This window comes from Amblyraja radiata, chromosome 8, assembly GCF_010909765.2.
Source record: "Amblyraja radiata isolate CabotCenter1 chromosome 8, sAmbRad1.1.pri, whole genome shotgun sequence".
NCBI classification, from domain to species: Eukaryota; Metazoa; Chordata; class Chondrichthyes; order Rajiformes; family Rajidae; genus Amblyraja; species Amblyraja radiata.
In genome coordinates, this window is record NC_045963.1 from 31,784,875 (window position 1) to 31,811,482 (window position 26,608).

Consider the following 26,608-nt stretch of genomic DNA (forward strand, 5'->3'; position numbering starts at 1 on the left):
GCTTCGCTACCTGAAGTTGATCACTATCTCCTTTGTCTTGCTGATATTGCGAGAAAGGTTGTTGTCTCGACACCAGGACACGAGTTTCTCAATCCCCTTCCTATACTCCGCCTCATCATTATTTGATATCTGGCCCACAATGGTTGTGTCGTCAGCGAATTAAAAAATTGAATTAGATTTGTACATGGCTCCACAGTCGTGGGTGTACAAGGAGTAAAAAAGGAGGGTGGCAACGCATCCTTGCAGAGCCCCCATGTTGAGGATCATCGTGGAGGATGATTTGTTCCCTTTCTTCACTGATTGGGGTCTGTTGGTCAGGAAGTCAAAGATCCAGTTACAGAGATGAGTACTGACACCAAGTCCCGCTAGTTTGGTGATAAGCTTGGATGACGTGATTGTATTAAAGGCAGAGCTATGAATAGGAGTCTATGAATAAGTGTCTGACGTAGATGTCTCTCGTATCCAGGCTAGGGATGAGTGTAAGGGGTGGCAATGGCGAACTGCAGTGTGCCAAGGCCACTGGGTAGACTGGATTTAATGCGTTCCATAACTAGCCTCTCAAAACATTTCATGATGGTGGATGTCAAGGCCACTGGACGGTAGTTGTTTAGGTATGAGGTCTTGCTTTTCTTCAGCACTGGGGTAGTCTTCTTGAAGCAGGAGGGTACTACAGAACGGAATATTGAGAGATTAAAGATGTCCACGAATACTTCCTCTAGCTGGTCCACGCAGCTGCTAAGGACACGGCCAGGAACTCCGTCTGGGCCAGTTGATTTTTGTGGGTTTACCTTTAGGAAGGCCAATCTTATCTCTGCTACAGTCACCCTGGGGAGAGGCACACTGGAGGCTTAAGGACCAGGAGTCACCATTCTGTTGGCCTTCTGCTCGAAGCGAGCATGGAAAACATTCAGTTCATCGTGTAGGGTCGCACTATCACCAATGATGTTGCCTGACCTTGCTTTGCAGCCAATTAACTTATTCAGACCTTGCCACATTCTCTGTGTGTCCAGTGATTATACTGGTACTCAAGTTTGTCTGGGTATTGTCTCTTGGCATCCTTGAGGGCTTTGCGGAGATCATAGCGGGCCTTCTTATACCGCTCAGGATCATTTGACTTGTATGCAGTGGACCTGGCCTTAACCTGTGAATGTACCTCCTGGTTTATCCATGGCTTCCAGTTGAGGAAATGTTACATCAACTGCAGTGGTTCAAAAAGTTGGCTTACCACCAACTTTTCAAAGACATTAAGGAATGGGGCAGCACCCATGCTGAAAAATATGAATGAAAAAAAACATTTTACCCTATCATTTACTCCTCATTGGTAAATCATGCCAACATACGAAATAAGAGCAGCACTAAGCCAGTTACACTTGAGCCTATGTACAATAGATTTATTGAAGGTGTGCCTTTCATACACAAGGAGAACATGGCAGCCACCTCATCATCACCTTTTGCAGATTAGCTGCTTGATGAATTTCTGCTTGTTGTCTGCTTCTGTTCACTGGCAAATTTTATCTCTCTGCCACTATTTCAACATCCTTCTCTCTCTCTTGCGAGGTACAAAGAAAACTCCTTTCAATACTGGAAGAACTACAGCTGTCCCATAACAATATCTTTGGGAGAATACCACCATGAATAGAGCATCCTATTATTTTACATGGGCACCGAGCTCCACATCGGTTCTTGATCAACACTACTTGAAACTTTGGCTGCAATACAAAGTTGTTAAATTAGGTTGCTATTGTAACAAATAAAAACATAACTTCTTTTCAAGAAAGATGTGGATTTTAGGCTTTTGAAAGAAAAAAATGGTCATGTACACAGTTTCCAATACAACAATCATCGTCATACAACATTAGTCATTCTAGGCAAAAATACATCAAACTCCAGGACAACTGTGCAAAGCTTTATGTACTATTCTTCTACTGCCTTTCTGAAATAAAATGACAACATCATTAATATGTTTCCTTCAATGTGACACGTAAATATTGTGATACAAGACACTATTGTCAGATTGCACTCGAAAGAGATTATATCTTTCAGTTGTGAGCTTTAAATGCCGCAATCATATCATTTCACTTCACATCGGACTATGACAATATAATAGTCTTCTTTTCACTACAGTCGAAGAGCAATATAGAATTATTATTTAATTGCTCATTTCAAATCAGAAGGAAAGACCTGCTGATGTGATCAATGCAGCCATCGTTTTCGATTAAAATAAAAGTTTATGATTGTTATGGCTTAAAAAATGCAATTTAATGAATCTTAAACCTTAGAAGTTGAAGCCTGTTTCATATTAATGTGATGCAACAGTGCTCAGGATGGTCCCACACTCAGTATGAAGCCCTGAAATGAAGCTGATTGCCCCATTCAGCCCAGTTTGCCAAATGTCATAAGGTCATAAATGATAGGAGTAGAATTAGGCCATTCGGCCCATCTAGTCTACACTGCGTTTCAATCATGGCTGATCTATCTCTCCCTTCCAACCCCATTCTCCTGCCCTCCATAATGTTTGGGACAAAGACCCTTCATTTATTTATTTGCCTCTGTACTCCACAATTTGAGACTTGTAATAGAAAAAAATCACATGTGGTTAAAGTGCACATTGTCAGATTTTATTAAAAGACATTTTTATACATTTTGGTTTCACCATGTAGAAATTACAGCTGTGTTTATACATAGTCCCCCATTTCAGGGCACCATAATGTTTGGGACACATGGCTTCACAGGTGTTTGTAATTGCTCAGGTGTGTTTAATTGCCGCCTTAATGCAGGTATTAGAGAGCTCTCAACACCTAGTCTTTCCTCCAGTCTCTCCATCACCTTTGGAAACACTTATTGCTGTTTATCAACATGAGGACCAAAGTTGTGCCAATGAAAGTCAAAGAATCCATTGTGAGACTGCGAAACAAGAATAAAACAGTTAGAGACATCAGCCAAACATTAGGCTTACCAAAATCAATTGTTTGGAACGTCATTAAGAAGAAAGAGAGCACTGGTGAGCTTACTTATCGTAAAGGGACTGGCAGACCAAGGAAGACCTCCACAGCTGATGACAGAAGAATTGTCTCTATAATAAAGAAAAAAAAAACAAACACCTGTCCGACAGATCAGAAACACTTTTCAGGAGTCAGGTGTGGATTTGTCAATGACCACTGTTCGCAGAAGACATCATGAACAGAAATACAGAGGTTACACTGCAAGCAAACCAATGTTTAGCTGCAAAAATGCAATGGCCAGGTTACAGTTTGCCAAGTACTTAAAAGAGCAACCACGGTTCTGGAAAAAGTTGTGGACAGATGAGATGAAGATTAACTTATATCAGAGTGATGGCCAAAGCAAGGTATGGAGGAGAGAGGAACTGCCCAAGATCCAAAGCATACCACTTCATCTGTGAAACACGATGGTGGGAGTGTTATAGCCTGGGCATGCATGGCTGCTGTAGGTGCTGGCTCACTTATCTTCATTGCTAATACAACTGCTGATGGTAGTAGCATAATTAATTCTGGTGTATAGACACATCCTATCTGCTCAAGTTCATACAAATGCCTCAAAATTCATTGGCCGGCGGTTCATTCTACAGCAAGACAATGATCCCAAACATACTGCCAAAGCAATAAAGGAGTTATTCAAAGCTAAAAAAAGTCAATTCTTGAGTGGCCAAGTCAATCACCTGATCTGAACCCAATTGAGCATGCCTTTTATATGCTGAAGAGAAAACTGAAGGGGACTAGTCCCCAAAAACAAGCATAAGCTAAAGATGGCTGCAATACAGGCCTGGCAGAGCATCACCAGAGAAGATGCCCAGCAACTGGTGATGTCCATGAATCACAGACTTCAAGCAGTCGTCTTCTTCTTGCGTATGGCGTGCACAGCTTAAAGTTGTACTACAACTTGTTCTATTTGATCTTATTTGATTGTGCGCACCAGGTTGATTGCATTCGTCGAAACAGAGCAGACCACGTGAAGGTTGCAATCTTCCACTCCAACTTCAAGCAGTCATTGTATGCAAAGGATATGCATCAAAATACTAAACACGACTACTTTAATTTACATGACATTGCTGTGTCCCAAACATTATAATGCCCTGAAATGGGGGGGGGGTATACTATGTATAAACACTGCTGTAATTTCTACATGGTGAAACCAAAATGTATAAAAATGGCCTTTATAAAATCTGACAATGTGCACTTTAACCACATGTGATTGTTTCTATTACAAATCTCAAATTGTAGAGTACGGAGGCAAATACATAAATGATGGGTCTTTGCCCCAAAAATTATAGATGGCACTGTAACTCTTGACTCCCATACTAATCCAGAATCTGTCTATCTCTGCCTTAAAAATATCCATTGAGGAAATGAAAATTTCTCTCCAATATGATCCTCATGATATTTAACAGAGTTCTGCCAACAATCATAGATACCAGCCCACTAAAATGAAAGCAATTATTTCATTTAATAATATAGTATAAAAGATGAAACAATTATCTTTTCACACACGCGTATGGATATTTTAGCACAAAATAGCAAAGTTCCTGTCTTTTATACCCGACAACAATTTACTAATTTTCTCACATATAACCAAATTATAAAACAAGACATTATTTCTGTGTTCTTTTCATAAACCATGAATGATAATAATATTAAAAAAATTAAACAATTACTGGGATTATCAATTATATTAATATCAAATTAATCAAGACATCATAATTCACTGCAAACTGTAGACTGTACAAAGATAACGTCCAATCCAAGTATACAAAGGAGAGTCTGCAAAGAAAATGCATCCATTGAAATGAGAGCCAAAACACAGCATTAAACCATAATAGTGACAATCTTAGTAAGGACTACAGTACATGATCAATCTGTTAGCAAAATATAACACAAATTCTAATGATTAAATACTTAACATAGTGTCTATTTCATTAGTTGATTACTGTTGTTAAATCCATAGAAAATATTCAGTTATGGCATGTTAGTCAAAAGACAAAGTGCTAGAGGGCCTCAGCAGACCTGGCAGCATCTGTTGGGGGAAATAATTATATGAATCATATAACCCATCGCATTTATGAAAATGGTCACGATGGAGAGGGAAGAGACTGCAGATGCTGTAAATTGGAGTTAAAGAAAATGAACTGCTGGAGGAACTCAGCCTGTCAGGAAGCATCTGACTCAAAATGTTGGAATAACGTGGGAAAAAAAGGGTCTGAAGAAGGGTTCCGACCCAAAACATCACCTATTCTTTTTCTCCAGAGATAAAACCCAAAATGCTGGAGTAATTGACCCGCTGAGTATCTCCAGCATTTTGTGTCTACCTTTGCCTCCTCAGATGCTGCCTAACTTACTGAGTTCCACCAACTGCTTCTTGTTTGCATTGTCAGTACTCTTTATCCAATCTGAATCTTGATCAATGCTTCGGCAGGTTATTGCAGCTTTGGAATTCTACCCCAGCATGAAGCAGATAGGAGAAAATGAAGTTATTTTAATAAACAAATTCATGCAAAAAAAATAATTAAATATCATGATAATTTATAATGCAAATTCCTCAAGAAAAATGGCCTGAACTCAAGCAGCATCTTTTTAATGATACTTGCCCAAGGTAATGCCAATTAACAACTTACCACACCCAAAAGTATGACAGCATGAACAAATTTCTATAGGTTTCTGAAATCTGTCACACTTAAATAAAAATCCAGTTGTTTAGTTTAGAGATATAGTGTGCAAACAGGCCCTTCAGCCCACCGAGTCCACGCCGACCATCGATCACTTGTACACTACTGGTTTTTTAATTCCATTTTTGCACGCTACACACTAGGAGCAATTTACAGAAGTTAATTTACCTACAAACCTGCATGTCTTTGGAATGTGGGCGGAAACTAGAGCAGCAGGTGAAAACCTACGTGGTCACAGGTATAATGTACGAACTCCACACAGACAGCACCCATAGTCACGATCTGGCATGGGTCTCTGGCGCTGTCTCCCCATAGTTTTTTTATTTTTTACAATAAATGTGCTAAAGTTGTCATTATACAGCAAGATGAATGTTGAATTGTCTTTACCTTTAATAACGTAGGCCTCAGCTAAAAGTCTTTTCTTATAAAGTGGTTCATCATCCACGCAAAGATCATCGATGCCTCCTCGGGCATACATGCTGAGCGCATCACGATAAGACCCTTCCACAAAATGCAATTTTGCTAAGGTAAGAATGGCTTCAGCCATCAGGTTATGCTGTAAATGAAAAACAAATTTGTTGGTGCCCATCTCATAAAAATGTTGTAAAATAGAACACAAAGTTATGAAACAAAAAAAATCCTGACCCAATTGAAAGTTTGCTTCAATTTTTAGCAACAAGACCGAATCAAAACCAAATTCCTTCACATTCTGATCTACATGACAGACAATAACTCTACATATGATTGACTGATGCCAACATATTATACTACAATTACCTAGACTGATCAATGTGCATCGTGAGTTTAAATAAATTAGTGGTTTACAAATATGCTTAATATCGAATGACATATTTCTGCTCGAGGATCTTTTATAAATAAAATTCAACTCTGAGTGATTGGAAAATGGAAAGATTGTGAGATACAGGATAAAGGACATCCCTGGTGCAAAGAAGAACAAGCTTCTCTCATTGTCTTAATTTGGGAAACTTTGATGATAATTGGCTATCATGGATTACTTTATATAAAGCAATATTGGATGAGAATAAAATCATAGCCTACTTTTTGCAGTCTATAAAGAAAAAACTAAATGAAGACATCAAGACTTAAGGTATACAGGAGATTTATCACTGCTAGTCATGCCATAGTTAGAACACATCACAAAAATAGGCTCCATATTTGAAAGCAATTACCAGCTCCAATCCAAAGCCAGCATTCATGAATTGAGTTTAGAAAAGCAAAAAAAAATTATAGATGAATGGATGTAGCAGAAACATTAGTAGTGGGAACAGTGAATGTAGAGAGCTCTAGCTTTCTCAGCACATATATTTGTTTCATGTGTTCAAGAAGGAACTGCAGATGCTGGAAGATCGAAGGTACACAAAAATGCTGGAGAAACTCAGCGGGTGCAGCAGCATCATGGAGCAAAGGAAATAGGTGACGTTTCGGGCCGAAACCCTTCTTCATGTACTTAGTTTTCTGTGAACACTCGGTGTATGGTGGCAAGAAATGGAAATTACATGAACCAAAAGAACAGAGACAATGTTTCAACAATTAAGAAAATATTTAAGATTTGACTGCTGGTTTCCTCAACTAAATGTTGCCCTAAGAGAAATTTTAAAATTGGCAACAAAATCCAATGAGGTACTGGTAACTTTAAGTCAATTGGGGCTTTAAGGAAAACTAGAATAGATTCTCTGATACTTGTAATAATTTGACGTAAATTCAGAGATGACGTTGGAAAATATGCAAACACAGGAGATGACATCTTGAGGACATACAACAATCAAACAACCTAACATCATTATCTCCACTTATAGATGAAAGCAACTGAAGGCACAAGGTCTGCTGTTACTGCTTTCAGAGAAAGTGCACGTAAAATGAAATACAATTTTCAAAAACAAAAACTGTTTATTTTCTTCTCCAAAGGGAGAATTTATAAAGCTATGAAAATTAAATTAAGGCATCTCAGAGATATGGGACATGATATCGATTCATATGAACACCAAACAAAGCAATGTGCTTTCAACAGGGACAGTTTCAAGTATAAATGGCCTTTTGACAATTGCACACATCCATCTCTGCACCTGAACAATAGAAATCATGATTTTTATTTTTTATTTTTTTTAACAGGCTAGAATTAGTGATCATAGCGTGCTGCAATTTCCCCCAGAATAATCAACCAAGAATATAGAGTAGAATTCTGGTATTATCTGGGCAAAAAGATGCAATTGATCTTTTTTTCAAAAATTGCAAAATACTCCAAGTTTGAAAGTTAAATTTAACATCAGCTTTTTGGGGAAGTGAAAGCCCCTTAAGCCCATTTTGCCATTTAATTAGACCGTTTTAAGGTATTATACCTTATCCTTAAAAGATTTGCTTAACAAAAATCTGTTATTTTCAATTATTATACTTTTTGTTATACTGATCCAACATTACGTATTATTCTGGGAAAGTTTTGGGGTGGGAGTGGGCGGCAGGGATAGTGTGGAATGGGCTGAAAGGAATAGCTCAAATTTCAATTAGATCATCCAGAGAATACAAAAAAAGGTACAATGCCCAGAAATAAACACGATCCTCAAGATGCTCAGGTTAGATATTTGTAACACAACTTTCACTCCTTGAAATAATGGCTAGCATTCAATTAACCTGTTCGATTTTGGGTCATTCAACTGGCTTTGTGTAATTTCTGTGCATACACATTTTAATCCTGCTCGCCTTCCATTTTCTATCTTTTGAACTGTCCTTCTCCTCTGGCACTTTCTCCTGCCTTTAGCATCTCATCTTGTTCCAACTTGCCCTTGTCATCAGCCCCTTTGCCATTAAAGAACAGCTTCCTCCCAAGTCCCCTTCTGAGAAATATATATTTCTAATTCACTTGTTGCATTTTTAAACTCCCAAATGTGTTTGACCTTTCATATATCACCAACATACTGCAGTCACAAACCTGCTTTAATAAACCTACATTCCACCTTAAATGCCCTAATCCAGAATCAGTTTGAATACTAACTGAACTTTTTTTTTTCTACGGCACTTCAATGTCTTCAACTCTCTCCATTCTCATCATTAACGAATTTATGAAGCCTAAAATTCAGATCATCCAATCGACTGTCTCCGCATCTTTCCTTTTCCTCCCTAATCCACCTGGTCAAACTTCTGATGTGCTCAAAATTCTAGAGATGAATGAATGCTTGGGGATAGTGCCCCTCCAATCTCATCTTGACCATGAGAATGACCTCACCCTCCTCAGCGACACTACACTGAATCGCTGATCATCCAATCTCCCAGTTCCTATTAGTCAACATGGTTATCTATCCCCCAAGAAACAATACAAATCTGGCGTAATTTATGCTCTAAAGAGGAATTAAGGGTTGTGGAGAATGGGCGGCAAAGATGATCTGGGAATGTTCAGAGTACATGACAGAAAAGGCTAAAAAAGTTTCAATTTTTCTAAAACTCTGCCCTTATTTCTGAATCCCCCTTACAATAGAAAGACTTCTCAATGAGGGGAAAATTAACCTTTTTGTAAAATCACGTTTTAAATGCACCACCAGGATATAAGTGGTGGCAAACATTCCAGGGAGAACTGGAAAGGTATCCAAAAGGAAATAATTTGCAGGGCTGTAAAGAGAGATACTTCCTGGATTGCTTTCAAGACTTGACGTGCTGAATTCTCCTTCCATGCTGCAACCACTCTGATTCAGTAATCCTCTCAACATTTATCCTCAAGCCTCATCAGAACCGTATTAGATTTATTAACATTTGTTAGTATTACTTCACATTTTCCGAAACTACATTTAGAGACCATTTTCTAAATGTCATGCAACTACTACTTTAAATAATTCATTTCAGCATCTTCCCAACGGCAGATGTTTGGTTAACAAGTCTGTCGTTTTCTATTTCCTATTCCCTACTTTCTTGAATGGTGGAGTGACATTTGAAGTTTTCCAAACTTCGGAAACCTTTCCAAAACCTGAGGAATTTGGGAAGATCACAAACTATGAATCCACTATTTCTTCTGATAATTCTTTAAGAATCTTGAATGCATTGATTCAAAGATGCGTCGAAAGCCCACACTCGAAGATCTGGCTTTTAAAAAAAAAAGAATCTATAGGGAGGTTGCACGAAAGGTCACTGGGTCATAGGGCTCGACGCACGGAGCCGCTAAATCTAACTGGAAGACATCCGTCACTTCCGGTATATGTTATTAATGCTAGAAACGCGTACTTTCCTACCTGTTAAAAACAGCCAAAATGTTGAATTTTTGCGCTGAAAATAATTGTGGGAGTCGGGGTAAGTGTGAGAGAAATGTACCCAACTTTAGAATTCCAAACGTGAAGCGAAATGAAGGTATAGAGAAGCGAGAACTGAAGGGACTACAGTAGCTAAAGTGCTTGGTAAACATTGAAAATATTGGGAATTATCGCGTTTGCTCACTGCATTTCATCAAGTAAGGCATTATTTGTGTTTTTTCTTGATTCCTTTGGTATCTAAAAAGTCTCAGAAGTGATAAATCTGGCTAAATTTTTCTTCAGATGCGTTTTCATTCTGTATGTAAAAACCCACGAGAACCATGGGCGATTTAAAAAAATTACAGCCAGATTTATCACTTCTGAAACCTTTTAGATGCCAAAGGAATCAAGAAAAAACACAAATAATGCCTTACTGTTGATGAAATGCAGTGAGCAAACGGCCAATGTTCGCTAAGCACTCTGGCTGTTGTTGTCCCTTCAGCTCTCGTTTTTATCTACCGTCATTTCTCCTCACTTTTGGAATTCTGAAGTAGGCTAAATGTCTCACACGCTTATCCCGATTTCTATAATTATTTACAGCGCAGAAATTGACAATTTCAGCAGGTTTTAACCGGCCCGCTACGCTGGAATCAATGGTAAGTGCCTACCTGCAGTTCATCGCGTGTAATCCATTTGGAATAGCGTAGCAACAGTACGGGTCATGGGTCGTGACCCGACTGCCGTGAAACCTCCCTATAATTAAACAGTTACACACGGGAGTGGTAGTTTTTGTTTGGTTTTGTTTAGAGAGAAAGCATGGAAACAATCCCATCGGCCCACTGAGTCCATGCCAATCATTGGTCACTTGTTCACACTAGTTCTATGTTATCCAACTTCTTCACCCACTCCCTGCACTCTAGGGGCAATTTACAGTGGCCAATTGACCGACAAACCCACACGTTTTTAGTACAGGGCTCGAAATTAGCGGTTGCCCGGGTGCCAACGGCCACCTAAAATGCTGCCGGGCAACCTAAATGCCGAGTCATTTTGCCCGGCTTGGCACTGCAGATACTGGTTTATACCGAAGATATATCCAAAAAACTGGAGTAACTCAGCGGGTCAGGCAGCATCTCTGGAGAAAAGGAGCATGACGTTTCGTGTCGGCGGCGACTGTAGTGCGGGCAAAGATACTAGGTGCAGGGGTGACGGAGGGTCGGAGCGAATGATGGGCCCCGCACAGCGACAGCGTCAGTGGCTCCATCTCCCCCGCCTGCCCTGATTGCGGCCGCAGTGTGCCACTCGGCCAACAGCGATAAACGCTTTCAAAACAGACCCTCCCGCACACCGAGGCCGGGAGGAGGGGGAGGGAGGGAGGGAGGGAAGAAGGGTGGAGGAAGGGAGAAGGAAGGAAAGGGAGAAGGAAGGAAGTGAGGAAGGAGGAGGAGGCCCCTTCTGCCATCTGCAAGCAAAGAATCTTATATCACCTGCACCGCTCGCCCCAACACCTTCCTGTTGGCTGGCGGAGGAAGGAGGCGGTGCAAGGAGATCCCACTGTCCTACCCCTTTGGTGACGGCACTTGGGCGGTGGACAGGGATGGCTAAGGTAGTGGGGGATGATGCCGGTGTTGTCCGAGGAGCGCTGACCTACCTTCCTTCCCCACCTCAGCCCTCTCCCCTCACCCGCCCCTCTCTCTCACCCCTCTCTCTCCTCCAGCCGCTCCAACTCTCTCCCCCTGTCTCTGTCCCATCTCTCTCTTCACCCCCTCTCCCCTCTCTCTCCCCCCCTCTCTCTCTCTCTCCCTCTCTCTCTTTCCCCCTATCCCCCTCTCTCACTCCCCCTCTCTCTCTCCCCCTCTCTCTCTCATGCCCCCCTTCACCCCCCCTCCCTTATCCTGGGATCCCTCCTCTCAATCCCGCACTGATCCCCATTACCACCTCTATTCAGTCCACACTGACATCCCCTGTGCTCCCCTCCCCATCTACCCCCCTCTACCCCCTCCCATCTATTCATCCTGCACTGATCTCCCTATCCACCTCGCATTGAGTCTCCTGCCACCCCCTATTCATCCTGCACTGCACCCGCCATCCATCCTGTACTGAACCCCCCATCCATGCTGTACTGCACCCCCCATTCATCCTGTACTGCACCCCCCATTCATCCTGTGTTGCAGCCCCCATTCATCCCGTACTGACCCCCCATCCATCCTGTTAGTGATCTCTCCATCCATCCAGTAGTGATCTCCCCATTCATCTTTTACTGAACCCCCCATTCATCCTGTACTGATCCCCTCATTCATCCTGTACTGATCCCCTCATTCATCCTGTACTGATCCCCCCATTCATCCTGTACTGATCCCCCATCCATCCTATAGTGAACCCCCCCATTCATCCTGCACAGACCTCCGATCCACATTGTACTAACCCCCCCCTCATTCATCCTGTACAGATCCTCCCCCCCCCCATCCATCCTGTACTGATCCCCCCATTCAAGAAGAATGGGGGGATCAGTCTGAAGAAGGGTCTCGATCCGAAACGTTGCCTATTTCCTTCGCTCCATATATGTGTCTCACCCGCTGAGTTTCTCCAGCATTTTTGTCTACCCCCATTCATCCTGTACTGATCCCCCCCGTCCATCCCGTACTGGTCCCCCCATTCAACCCCACTGACATCCCCCGCGCTCTCCCCTCACAATTTTACCTACTCCAACCAACACGCACTAATTCCCCTGCCTCAATCCATCCATTCTGCACCGTTTGCCTTCTCAAACCTCCACCCCCCCCCCCCCCCCGCCATCTATCCATCCCACACTGATTCCCCCCCGACCCCATTGTGCTGGAAATGTCTTCAGAATGAACATTGACTATGTTTGATAACGGAATGCAATCAAATGTGTTTCCATTCCCAATGTTATAAGGGTCTCGACCTGAAACGTCACCTTTTCCTTCTCTCCAGAGATGCCGTCTGACCGTCTGATCTACTCCAGCATTTTGTGTCTATCTTCAGAAACTTGGAGCATCCAGACGAAACCCACACAATTAGAGGAAGAACACGCAAACTCCACACAAACAGCATCATGAAAAAACTTATGGTGCCCATGAAACTATTGCATATCAACCCATCTGGTACATTAACCTCATTCACATATGGAAATGTGCCTGTATGGCCTATATTTGGCTCCATCCCCATTCCATAGAAAACTAAAGCAACATGTCTAACATTAAAAAACTGCATAAAGCAAGTTTAAACAAGCAATCCACTGTCCCAGGATGCCACATCTTGTAGAGTTCTCACATATCAGCCAGATTCCAATGCAAAAACATTTTTTAAAGTACACATGGAAGCCATCAATCTGATACATGGCTATAAACTTCTCTCCCAAATATAGTAAAACACAAAGTGCTGGATGAACTCAGTGGGTCAGGCCCAGTGTCAGTGGAGGGAATGAACAGACTACGTTTTGGGTCGGACCCTACTTTAATGTCTTCTGCTCATTCCCACCACAGGTGCTGCCTGGCCCACCAAATTCCTCCAGTATTCAAGATTCCAGCTTCTGCAGTTTTTTGCATTTCTATAAAAATATACTAAATTGTTTCCAACCCCAAACCAAGATCTGGCTGCACACCTTGCTCACACTCTAGACTAATGAGCAAGCGAGAAACAAAACCAAGGGATTTCCAAACTATTGGTTACAGGGTTGTCAGAGTTTTAGTTTAGTTTAGAGATACAGCATGGAAACAGGCACTTCGACTGACTGAGTCCACTCCGACCATTGATCATCCCTTCACAATTGTTCTACGTTATTGCACTTTTGCGTCCAATCTCTTTTCAGAGGGCAATGAACTGACAAATCCGCAAACCTTTGGCATGTGGGAGGAAACCGGAAGATCCAGAGGAAATCCACAGGGAGAACATGCAAACTCCACACAGACAGCACCCGAAGTTAGGATCTAACTGGAGTCTCTGGCACTGTGAGGCAGCAGCTCTACCAGCTGTGCCACCTTGTAATGTATTACTTCCAGTGCTTGGTGTTCAGGAATGTGATTTTAACCCACCTTTTCATACAGTAGGGAAAAAGCATTAAAATGATAGTTTGCACAGTGGATCCATGTTATGTACTCACTTGTAGTTTGCCTCTGTTTAAAATACTGCTTAAGTGGTTTTTGGCTTCTCTCATTTTGGGTTCATTCTTTTCCATTAATGGAGTGCAATCTTTTAGCTTGACTGTGTTTTCTTTCAGGCACTGTTCCAAGAGAACTTCAGCAAGCAGCAGATTCCCAAAATCATCTTCATTTCATAATTTGTAAAGAAAACAAAAAATAACTTTACCATCAGAAGACTGGAACAAGCATTTGCTGAAATTAATTTACATTTCAGAGCCAATAATTACTTCCAATCCATTTACACTTTTATTACCACAGATGTTTATAAATACATTTAACATGGAAAAATGTCCCAAGATATTTCACAGAAGTGTAGATAAACACAAAAGTGGCGCTGAGCCAAAGATAAAGATGTCAAAAAAACTTTTATACAGAGATGATGGGAGAAATTTTAAGAGCAAATGCCAGGCAGTTAAGTGGAAGTTTATTCAACATGGGTGAAGGGAAGAGGGATGGTGAGTTTGAACAGGGTGGAAACTGTAGAATTACTTCCTATGGGAAGCAAAGCACAGCAATAGCCATAGGGTTCAATGTCATTTTAGAGCAGGGCAGAGACCAGGCATCCTGCACCAATTGACTCGCAGCCTGCCACTCACAAATCTTTCCACCACGTACGTCACAAGTGTGAAGGAATGCTTTCCCTGGATGAGTGAAACACCAAAAATACACAAGAAGCTTGGCACCATTCAATATAAGGCAGCCCTCTTGATTGTAACTCACACAGCCAGATGTCCACCATGTAACTTCACCTTTAACGCTGCCTGGATTAGAGGGTTATAGCTACAGGGAAAGGTTGGATAGACTTGGGTCGTTTTCTCTGAAATGTCAGAGGTTAATGGGAGACTTGGTAGAAGTATGTAAAATTATGAGAGGCATAGATACACTAGACAGTCAGAATCTTTTTCAAGGAAATGTTGAATACTAGAGGGCATAGCTATAAGGTGAGAGGGGGAATGTTGAATGGAGTAGTGCAAGGCAAGTTTTTTTTTACACAGCGAGTAATGGGAAACTGGAATGCATTGCAAGGGGAGGTGGTGGAGTTGGATACGATAGTAGCATTTAGTGGCTTTTCGATAGGCACATGGAAATGCAGGGAATAGAGTGATCATGTACAGGCAGATGAGATCAGTTTCACTTGGCATCATGTTCCGTACAAACATTGTGGGCAAAGGGACCATAAACTTAGACATTCCATAAAATATTTGTGTCAATTAAAAATGTTGAACAACTTATTACAAGCAAAGACAAAAGAGATGAATTCCTATGGTGAAATGAGAGAAAACAATCTCAACATCAAGATAACATTTGACAAAGAATGCAACAAGACATCTTACTAAACCTGAATTCAACTGGGGTTAGGGGGGAACTCTCCAATGGCTGGAAACCTGCCTCACACAAAAGTTCAGTAGTGCACCAGTTAGTGTTGCTGCCTCACAATCCATCAAGTCAGGTTCTATCCTGACTTCAGTTGCTGACTACGTTGAGTTTGCATGTTCTCTCTGTGACCTCATGGATTTCCACTAGTTTCTGCGAAAGTACCTAAAAGGCGCTCATTGGGAGGCTAATTGCTTACAGTTAATTACCCTTAGTGACACCAAGATATCAATGATTTGGATAAGATTGGTGAAGACACGATTAGAACGTTTGCAGATTATACTAAAAGTGGATGATATTGTAGATTAAGATGGTTATCAAAAATTTCAGCAGGATCTTGATCAACAGGGCAAATGGGTTGAGGAATGGTCAATGATGTTTAATGCAGATACGTGTGAGGTGTTACATTTTGAGAAGTCAAACCAGGGCAGGACCTTACAGTAAATGGCAGGGCTCCTGTGGAGTCTTGTAGAGCAGGGGGATCTATGAGTGCAAGTACATACTTCCTTGAAAGTGGTGACACAGGTAGATAGGGTGGTCAAGTAGGCTTTCAGTACATTGGCCTTCATCAGTCAGGGTACGGAGTATAGAAGTTGGGACGATATGTAACAGTTGTACAAGATGTTGGTGATGGCATTTGGCGCATTGTGTTCAGTTTTGGTTACCTTTCTATAGGAAGGATGTTGTTAAACTGGAAAAAGTGCAAGGAAGGTTTATGAAGATGTTGCCAGGACTTGAAGGCCTGAGCAATAGGGAGAGGTTAAGTAGGCTAGGACTTTATTCCTTGGTGCGCAGTCTTTAACCCAGAGTAGGGGAATCAAGAACCAGAGGACAAAGGTTTATGGTGAAAGGAGAAAGATTTAATAGGATGCTATGGGGCAACTTTTTCACACAGAGGGTGGTGGGTATACGGAACTAGCTGCCAGAGGAAATAGTTGAGGCAGTTACCTTAACAGCATTTAAAAGACATTTGGACTGGTGCATGGATTGGAAAGATTTAGAGGGATATGGGTCAAATGCAGGTTAGTAGGACCTCATGGTTGGCATGGGTAAATTGGGCTGAAGGACATGTTTCCGTGCTGGATGACTCTACAACTCTACGAAACAGGGTTGATTAATGGCCATGGGACAGAATGGAATACAGGATTATGGAATGGGAATGCTCTGAGAGCTGGCTGAGACTAAATTGTTTAATGCCCTCCTTCCATGTCTTAAGGAAATATGAAATATTACTATTTTCACATTATTATTATTGGCAGTTGGGGTGAATTAAATCAACCCAGGGCAACGCTGCTAAAGTTGTTGCATGTCCCAGGCCCAATCATCAACAAATTTAACTATGTCCTATCTTCTGTCAAGCTTACACAACTTTCAAACATGTGATGATAGAAGGGAAAATAAATTTTCTTCACAAAAGTTGACCATTTCCAACAAGAGCAAATCTTATCATCTATGTTTAAATTCAACAGGTTTACCATTCGTGCTTCCCCCACTGTCAACATGCTGAGGGTCACCACTGACTAGATGATGAAATGGACCACTTACATAAATACAGTGGTAAACTTGTGCAGGTCAAATAAAGGTTTTTGTTTGCCATATACAAGCAAAAGACAGAGCATAAAGGAATTCTCTGTTTGCCTATATGAATTGCAACAGCAATAAATATCACCATCCTCAGGGACAAAGCAGCCAATATAACTAGCAACCCATTTTTCAATCTAAATTTTCCTCACTTGATGCATCGTGGCTGCAGTATGTACCTACTATTGGCAATACAACACAATTCACTGGTAAACTTGTAGCCTTTAACCACCTGAATGACAAGTGAACAAAATAACGCTTTCATTTTGGGTTCCTCCTCGAGTCACGCAAGACCCTGCCTTGGAGATGTACCACTGTTTCTTCTTCAGTGTCTAAATCCAAGAACTCCCCGCTCAACAGCACTGAGATTATTTTCACTGGAAGTATAAAGGGCAATGCAAACAAAGACCGGCTATCATATTTACAAGGACTGTTTGGGATTGGCAACAAATGGTGATATACCAGCAACATCCACGCACCATAGGTAAATCAGGAAATGAGTAACAACCCCGTGAGAAATAACATTCAACGTTATACTGTGTTGCACCTTTTCAGTGCAGGTAAATAGGTAACATACATTACACGGCAATGCAAAGAGTAAGGGCAAACGTTAATTATTTATGCAATCTTATTTAGGCACCTTCAAAGTTTCTGCAGACCAATAAGCGATATAATTGCGCAAAACATCATATCTTAAAATAATCCCTTCCCCACTGTGAATTTTAATTCTTGAAACTTACTTTTAAAATTGCTTACAACATTGCAAAAGACCCAAAGGTCACTAAACTTTTCCAAACATAAAACGAATACCAGTGACTTAGAATTGGGGAAAGAAAGTTAACCATTACTGACCATTTTCTGAAGCTTTTGGAGAAAGTTGCTTCACAAGATTTTGGATTTTGTCCCATTGACATTCTCCCCTACATTTTTCTATTTCCGCCTCCAATTTGTACTGTGAAAATGATATCCTGGAGGCCATTGCAAGCCGAACCGAACCACCGAAAAAGAAACTGTAACCAAACATGCGAAACAGACCCTGCGTCTACATGTTCCCGCTGAGCACTGGGAGTTGTAGTTCACTGTGTTTCAACCCCAGGAGAAAAGACAGCAGGCACAAGAGACTGCAACTGCTGGAATATTGTCCTGGAGGAACTCAGTGTCAGATAGCATCTGTGGAAGGAATGGACAGATGACATCCCTCTACAGATGCATTCTGACAGGCTTGATATCCCCAGCACATTGATTTAGGCTCCAGAAACGGCAGCCGAGTCTTATCACAAAGTATTGTTTTATTCATATGTTTTAATCAGAAAATATTGTTCAAAATAAAAGTTTTAAGAAGACAAGCTCACTTTTCAGTACTTGGCTTAAATTTTCCATGACAAATACAAATGCTATTAGTATAAAGTATAAAATAACCTTACAGTAATCTTTGCTGTTAATATATTATTGTGAAATCATCATCACAACAATATGTTGCCATTTGTTCTGTGCATTCTGTGCATAGGTTATTGTTTCTAACCTAATCGGTACAATCATTACATTAGTTTCCTTCTCTAACATCACCAAACTCCACCACTCCCTCCGTTTATGTTTAGCAGAAAAACTCTTCAGTGCCTTTGTTATCTCTCAATTCAGATTTTCTAAAGTAATCCTGACCTTCCCCTTTAAACTTTTCGTCCACTTATTGCCATCCCAAATTCGACAAGAGAGAGAGAGAGCTGCTTGGATCTCTGGATGATGAGTGGATGAGTTCAAGGAACATTTGTTGCAACTCCTGTAGTTTCTTGGGAAAATGCCATGAGAATGGAAGCTGTTGTTGGAGTCGGAAAAGCAGAGCAGGAAGTTTGGAATGATGAAAGATGAAGATGTGTCTGGAAGTGAAATCTCATTGAAGGTTGTAGAAAAAATGTGTTTCTGGTGAAAGAACCTTGAGCTCAAGATTCCAGCAACTGATTTTTTCTTTTGCCTCCAGACCTTTAGTTCTGCCAAATGGTATTTGACTCTTTTTGTGTAGGAAGGAACTGCAGATGCTGGTTTACATCGAAGATAGACACAAAAAGCTGGAGCATCTCAGCGGGTCAGGCAACATCTCTGGAGAAAAGGAATGTGTGACGTTTCGGGTCGAGACCCTTCTTCAGACTCTTTTTTTTCTCTTTCCGCAAACTTGCTGAGTGTTTCCAGTATTTTATTTATTTTTTATTTCAGATTTATAACATTTGCAGGGCTTTTTAAATGTTTCATGCACTGTACAGTTGTTGGATCCTGCATTTAAAAAAATAGTGGTTCCCTCCCACTTATTGCAATGAGATCTGTTGGCTTGGATGTCCCACAATAAATCCCCGAAGATAGACAAAAACCTAGCTTAACTCAGCGGGTCTCGACTCCGCTCCAGAGATGCTGCCTGTCCCGCTGAGTTACTCCAGAATGTTGTGTCTGTCTTGCATCTGCAGTTCTTCCTACAATTCCCAGAGGTCCTTTCGCGGCTTGCGCGTGACGTATGGACGTACCCACTGACGCATCGCCAGCCGCAGTGTCCATGGCAACGGGGCCTGGGCCGGTAGAGGTCGCGTAAGCCGCGGGTGGAGGAGCAGCAAGCGGTTGTTTCTGTGGGGACGATGCCCCGGTTGAGGTGACTAGTTTACGTTGCTGTCAAGCGGTTAGAAGTAGCGGCCTGAGCATAGAGTACTTCAGACGCACCACGGATGTGTGAAATCTATTGTTCGTTCAATCCACTACTAGCTATAATCTGATAGCTAGTCTAATAAAACTACCTGCATTTATATAACACTTTAGATTGAACTCCTTTACGGGCAGTAATGCTAGAGTGTAATCTCATGTAATGCACGTTATCCAGCGCATACACAACGAATTCATACACATATCCGCCCTGTAATCAGTTGTAGGGTACATAAAGTTCAGGACGCCAGACATTAATTCTGCGTTTATACTCTTTACTAACCAGTGGAAATGTACCATGATTATTTAACGTGTGTTTACGGCATGAAGTGCTGCAGGAGGTGCTGTAACTGTACAGCTCCAACCAACTGGTTTTGATCCTGACATAAACCCCTGCCTCATGGTGCGAGTCCACCCACGAGTGATCCCGAGTTAAAAACAAATCAAACTCGTGGTAATCACGTAGAATTAACGTAGCGGGAACGTCGGAACTCGTGGACGTTACTTAGCGACTCGTAACGCTAACGGCAGGTACTCGGGAAACTTGTTAACTCCTGAAAATTGTTCATCATGTTGAAAGATTTCCACGAGTCAAATTTACTCTTGAAGGACAAATTTGAAACTTTTAAACTCGTTGTAATACCATAGTAGCCCGTGAGTTTACCATAGTGACTTGTGAGTAACTCGTGGGTTTGGCCTCAGTGCCAGAAGTGAAACGCTGAAGATTAGTCAGATCTTAATGGAAAATTTTCAGTGAAGGAGAAAAAAGCACTCACCGGGGATCTGAGAAACAGTAGCAAAAAGAATGAACCATGCAGTGTGGGGAAAGCTGCATTGCAAGAGTTCATTTACATAGAAACATAGAAAATAGATGCAGGAGGAGGCCATTTGGCCCTCATTCATTGTGATCATGCCTGATCATCCACAATCAGTAACCTGTGCCTTCCTTCTCTACATATCCCTTGATTCCGTGACAATAAACTAAACTAAACTATACATCTTGTATCTGCACTGTGGACGGCCTGATTCTAATCATGTATAGACCCGGATGAAGTGTCTGGAGGGACAGGGAGTGTCACAACGCACAGGTATTTTACCTGGTGAGACGCAGGAGGAGCCGGGCCCGGAATCACCCCATAGAGCCCGAAGCCACCAAGTGGCGCAACTAGTCCCTCGGAACAGTTCTCCGGAGAAGGTTCGAGTCAAATGGCCTCAGGCCTGCAAGACGGCAGTCTGGCATCAGTTTGACGAGGACGTCGACAAGGTGCTAGAAGCAACTGCGAAGGGAGACGTGGACCGAAGGCTGCGGACGATGACGACAATCATCATCGGTCTAGCTGTGGAAAGATTTGGAGAAGTGGAGAAGAAGCCGGCCAGAACACCTTTCACCATGAACCAACGAGCAACAAAGATCCACAAGATCCGGCAGAGGTGAAGTCCCTCAAGAAGCAGTATAAAGAGGCTAGCGAAGAGCAACGTCCCCTCTTGGCTGAGCTGCGAACCATCCTGAGGAAGAAGTTGATGTCCCTCCGTAGAGCTGAGTGGCACCGAAGACGCCGGAAGGAAAGAGCCAGGAAGCGAGCATCCTTCATAGCCAACCCCTTCGGCTTCACCAAACAACTACTCGGGCAGAAGCGCAGTGGGAGTTTGGCTTGCTCTAAGGAGGAGATCGACCGGCACATCCAGACGACCTACAGTGACCCTGTCAGGCAGCAGGAGCTGGGCCAGTGCAACATCCTGATAAAACCACCTCCACCCATCAGGGAGTTTGATAGTAGAGAGCCACTCCTGAAAGAGGTCCAGGACGTTGTGAAGAGAGCAAGAGCTGGCTCAGCCCCTGGCCCGAGCGGAGTCCCCTACAGGGTCTACAAGAACTGCCCCTTGTTACTGAAACGGCTGTGGAAGATCCTGAAAGTTATCTGGAGGAGAGGAAAAGTGGTGCAGCAGTGGCGATTCGCTGAAGGAGTTTGGATCCCAAAGGAGGAAGATTCCAAGAAGATCAATCAGTTCAGAATCATCTCCTTGCTAAGCGTTGAAGGCAAGATTTTCTTCAGCATAGTGGCGAGGCGGCTGACCAACTTCCTCTCCAGCAATGGCCACATCGACAGCTCATTGGAAAAGGGAGGCTTATCTGGAGTGCCGGGGTGTCTAGAGCACACGGGAGTGGTGACCCAGCTCATCAGAGAAGCCAGGGAGAACAAGAGAACAGACTGGAGGTTGGGATCATCACAGGCTTAATATAAGAAGATGTTAAATTGGCTTCTGGGCTAGCTTACAGCTTATATTTAGTCTCAAATTAGGCTTGCCTTAGGTTGCGGTGTGTGAGATAATAAATCCTATAACATTGTCTCCCAAGTGACAAGCAGAGAGGAGAAGCTAGAGAGATCTCTTTGATGTAAGATGCCGTAAACCAAGTGTCCTATGTTTATGAGGGACCAAGTGACAGAGAGGAAGCAGCGAAAGAGCTAGGGTGATCTCTTTGAAGATAAAATGACCTAAACCAAATGGCCAATGTTTTTAGTATATCTTGTACCATGTGACAAAATGCCTTTGATGTGATGCCTTTTCCTGTACCTCTGACCATGACTAATGTCGGTGGAATGTGCTAAGGTGACAAACATACACTATATAATACTATGTAATTCTGTTGTTCAGAGAAGGTGGCTGAGCACAGTTAAGTGTCTACATTGGTCACTTGACTGGAGTTCTCCCTCCCTTCCATCGGCTGATAATAAGTAAAGTTTTGAACTGGTCTACCAAACAGTTTGTGTGGTGTCTGTTTATTAAGAAGCGAACCTGTTTAGTTGTTAAGAAAAGTAGCTTTTTCATTGGCGTTTTTTTGGCAGGCCTCGCTGGGACCACATCAACAGCTGACTGTGCAAGAGGTTGCAGAGGTTGCCGGGATTGGACGGGAGAGAACTGAGCTCTATCGGCCCCCTTGTAAGACCGACTCCCTAGAAACTCCCGGGAACGTCTGTGATCCTTCATCAGAGGTTGATCCAGGTTCCCCGCCGAGGTTCTTAGAAACAGACACGGGTAAGACCAGTTGGGCTTTATATGTTTTTTAACGAAGGAATTGTGTATGTATTTTTAAGCAGGGCTTGTGTATATTTTTAAGAACGACTTGAGCGGTTCCTCTCTCTCTCTCTGTCTATCTCTCTTTGTTTTCTCTTTTTTTCTCTCTCTACTAAGGGCTTATCGGCCTCGTTGAGATATCCGTGATTTGTCGGGTTGAGATACGGGGGTTGAGGTGTGCGTCTGGCTTATTGAGACATCCGAAGAGTTGTCGGGTTGAGAAATAAGTGGCGTTGTATATTTAGTTTAAAACGTCTGCCAGGTTGAGAAACTGGGGTCTCGAGTAGCGAGTCGGCCTGGTTGATATATTTTGAACGATTCGGAATTAAGAGGTCTGCTTTCTCTTTCTCTCTCTTTCTCTCTATCTATCTATGGGGAATGCTCTGGATAACAGTGAGGGGGGAACCCCCGTCCAACATATGTGTTATTTGAATCCTAAGTATAATAAGAAATTTAGAATGTTAAGTTACAAGTTGACCAAACGGTTGGGGGATGAAGCCTGGCCAGTAGGGAGCACATGGAATGTCGAGACAATTAAAAAAGCAGAGGTGTTGATATGGGAAAGGAAGGCAGGAAAGAAATGGAAGAAGGGAATTAAAACATGGAAAGCAGAAGCAGAGAAGAAGCATGAGGAGAGTAGAGATCGATGATGGATGGATACTGCGTGTAAACAAGGGATAGAGTTACGAAATAGGATGGCACTATGAAAGGATGGAAAGTATTGCAACTAGAATGCCAGTGGACGGAGGAACAAGAGAAAATCATTAAGAGACAGGCGGGAGGTGAGAAACGGGTGATGGTTAGTAAAAATAAACCCAGTACTAGTAAATCCACTGGAGGAGACTTCATGTCTGGCACGACGACCCTGTTTGGTAGTGAAGATGAGGAGTTAGATAATCCTGGGAGGCGTCCACCTCCCTATGTCCTACCAGTAGCAATGGCATCCTTACCTTTGGCAGCTCCGTCAGTAATATCCATATACCTCGAAGTTCTGACCTTACAAAGCTCCCCAGGATTGGGAGCACGGGAATGCCTTTCTTTGCGTAATTTGTTTAAGGCATTGATGCTACCAGAACAGCTGGCCATTGTTAAATGTACTGCACACACTGGTGCTGGGGACCCTATAGCAAAAGGCAATGAGTTGCCGATAGTGTATCCAAACAGTGCAGCCTGTACATCCAAATGCGTAGTGACAGCAGCTAAACAGATGCTAGCAAATAGAACGGTCCTGCCAAACATGAGGGAGGTATGTACATTACAGAGGGACGCCTCTTATATATAAAAATAACTATGGAAACAAGAGGGCTGTGCCATTGATTCAGCACACCCCGCTTGGTCAAGTTGGTGTATACGATACATTTTTACCCGTCTTACCCATGCTGGTAAGGAGGGAATGATAGGATAACAAAGGAAATGTGGTGGCAGGCCTCTGAATGTAAAATTTGCCAACGAAGTAATCCAGGCAAAACAATTAAGATACCCTCAGGGGTGACGCCAATGCCATCACGACCGTTTGAATGCATACAGATTCATTTTGTTGAAATGCCAAGGGCCCAGTGTTATAAATATTGCTTAGTGATTTTAGATTTATTTAGCAGGTGGAGTGAAGCTCCACCAACCACTAATAATACTGCTGAAACTACAGTAACATTGCTGTTAATCCCAGGTTTGGCCTACCTACTGTCATAAACTCAGACAATGGTCCTCATTTTATTGCCACTATTAATTAGGAAAAATGTGCACATTGTAATATCCGACAGCAATTCACTGTGTACACCACCCACAGGCATCTGGGATGGTGGAAAGAGTCAATGGGGATTGCAAAACAAAATTACCCCGGAGGTAAATCCTTTTTCTGACATGTTATAAAAAAATTGGGGATGAAGGAAAATTTGATGGAGAAATGAGGATAGGGTAGGGAGACTGAAAAGTCACGGGGAGTCTGACTAATCATGATCTGGATCAATGTCCAATTAGGGTTAGGTAACCAGGATTTTGGCAAACAGAACTCTTGTCAGAAAAAGGGAAAGTAAATTACAAAGAGACGTCTTTGAAGATGAAATATTATATACTGCTGGTAAAACAATGTTTTTCTATATGTGCTGCTGTAAAACAATGTTTTTTGTATATGGAATGTGTAAAATTAGAAGCAATGAGCAAAAGTGTGTGTCGCTTTAAGAACAGTTTGTCCTTTAAAATGCAAATGGTCAGACAGGTTATGGTGTGTTAAGAAACAGTCATGAATGGGGGGGGCGGAGCTATACTCGAATGATAAAATGTGTTGGTTGATTATAAATCTTGAACCAAGTTTAAAAAAGACTCATCCCGATTAAAGTGTTAAATGAGATTGGAAATGTCAAAATTACAGAGAAAAATAAAATGTATTATTGATTACTGATTCTGAGTGAGTTCCTTTGGGAAAGATTGTTTTGATATGATAACAGCGGTTGTCTTTTAAAATGCAAATGAAGCAAGATTACTGTTTTCAAGCAAACAAAAAGATGTTGAAGCATGTGCTGTGTGAGGGAAATGAAGGTAGATGAAAAATTGTCTTATGACTTACAAAAGGGGGTTTGAGGGAACTCACAATGAGGGATGAAAGGTGAGAAGATAAAGTAGATTGGGGAAGAGAACATATTTGGAGAATTGAATATTTAGGTGGGGAGAGTCTCTTCGGATATAATCGGATTAAAGAATAAGTTCACAGGGAAGTGTTAAGAAGGAACTGGAGATACTGGAGGATCAAAGGTAGACAAAAGTGCTGGAGAAACTCAGCTGGTGAACAAGATTTACAACTTTTTATTGATACAGGAAAAGCTGCTGTGTCCACCACCTGGAGAGTGGGGGGAAGCCACTTACAGGCCCTGGGCAATTAACTAATTATGTATGGACGGCAATTAACCCATGTCTTGCCAGATCTACATTCCCAGGTTGGAGGAGTTTTTGCTGGAAACCAGTGACCAAGGCCATAAAAGCTATACGATGATGGTGCTGGGACAAGAAGAAATTGAGACTGTATTGAAAAGAACAACCAAGTGTTGCTAACAATATGAACTGCTGTAAAGATTGAAGATCATCGTCGCTGGATACATTTGATTGACTGTGAACAGTTTGTGGAAACAAGGACGATGGGCTATTGATGCTCCCTTTATTCTGGGGTGGCCCAGCCCACATGGACTGAACTTTCTTCAGAATGGCAAACTTGCGGACTAACCCACATTTAAAGGATGGTACACACCTCCTTTTAAACAAGATTGAAGTCAAACATGACAAGCGCAGCAAAGATACCCTGACTACAGACAGTAAGAGGTCTGCAAAGGCCAGTTAAATCTACCTGTTTTTGCCACAACCAAGGCACTGGTGTATTTTTAGGAAACAGTATATTTGTGACAGGGCATTGTTATGTTGCAAATGCAGTGCCACACAAGAGAAGCATGAACCAGTTACACCAGCACACGGGGAATTCCAAGCGAAGCCGAATAAAGGCTGAGCAATTTTTATGATCCTTATCCTGTCCTATGGTAGTATATTAGTGTCACGTCCAGGGGAGGTTGGTGGCCATTTAAAATGTTTGGAAGGACTTGTGGAACGATTGTCCACTATGAATTGATTGTGTTACGAGTGTACTATTAATTTGTCTGATGAGATGCTTATGGTCTTTCGTATGTACTCAGCAAGGACTGTAGTTGTTATCAAAATGTTGATAAAAGGTTGGAATGATGAAGCTGAATTTTAGTTAAAAATATAAGAAGATATTAAATTGGCTTCTGGGCTAGCTTACAGCTTATATTTAGTCTCAAATTAGGCTTGCCTTAGGTTGCGGTGTGTGAGAT

At 42.0% G+C, this 26,608-nt stretch overlaps 2 protein-coding genes across 3 annotated transcripts in view; one reads left to right on the forward strand and one right to left on the reverse strand.

Annotated features, from left to right (window-relative positions):
- The window catches only part of ttc7a (tetratricopeptide repeat domain 7A), a 213,365-nt gene extending 195,310 nt beyond the window's left edge, over positions 1-18,055 (reverse strand). Inside the window, exons 1-3 of the mRNA XM_033025502.1 lie at positions 17,874-18,055; positions 14,027-14,190; positions 6,065-6,233 (exon numbers count right to left, since the gene is read on the reverse strand). Of these exons, the coding sequence (XP_032881393.1) occupies positions 6,065-6,233; positions 14,027-14,190; positions 17,874-18,045 (505 nt within the window). The 5' untranslated portion in view covers positions 18,046-18,055. The remainder of the gene's footprint in view (positions 1-6,064; positions 6,234-14,026; positions 14,191-17,873) is intronic.
- A 1,467-nt stretch (positions 18,056-19,522) lies between these two features.
- Positions 19,523-26,608, forward strand: part of dync2li1 (dynein cytoplasmic 2 light intermediate chain 1) — a 38,013-nt gene continuing 30,927 nt past the window's right edge. The window contains exon 1 of one of the 2 annotated variants that reach the window (XM_033025518.1): positions 19,523-19,653. In XM_033025518.1, the coding sequence (XP_032881409.1) occupies positions 19,640-19,653 (14 nt within the window). In that variant the 5' untranslated portion in view covers positions 19,523-19,639. The remainder of the gene's footprint in view (positions 19,654-26,608) is intronic. The other variant, XM_033025517.1, reaches the window with a different exon arrangement.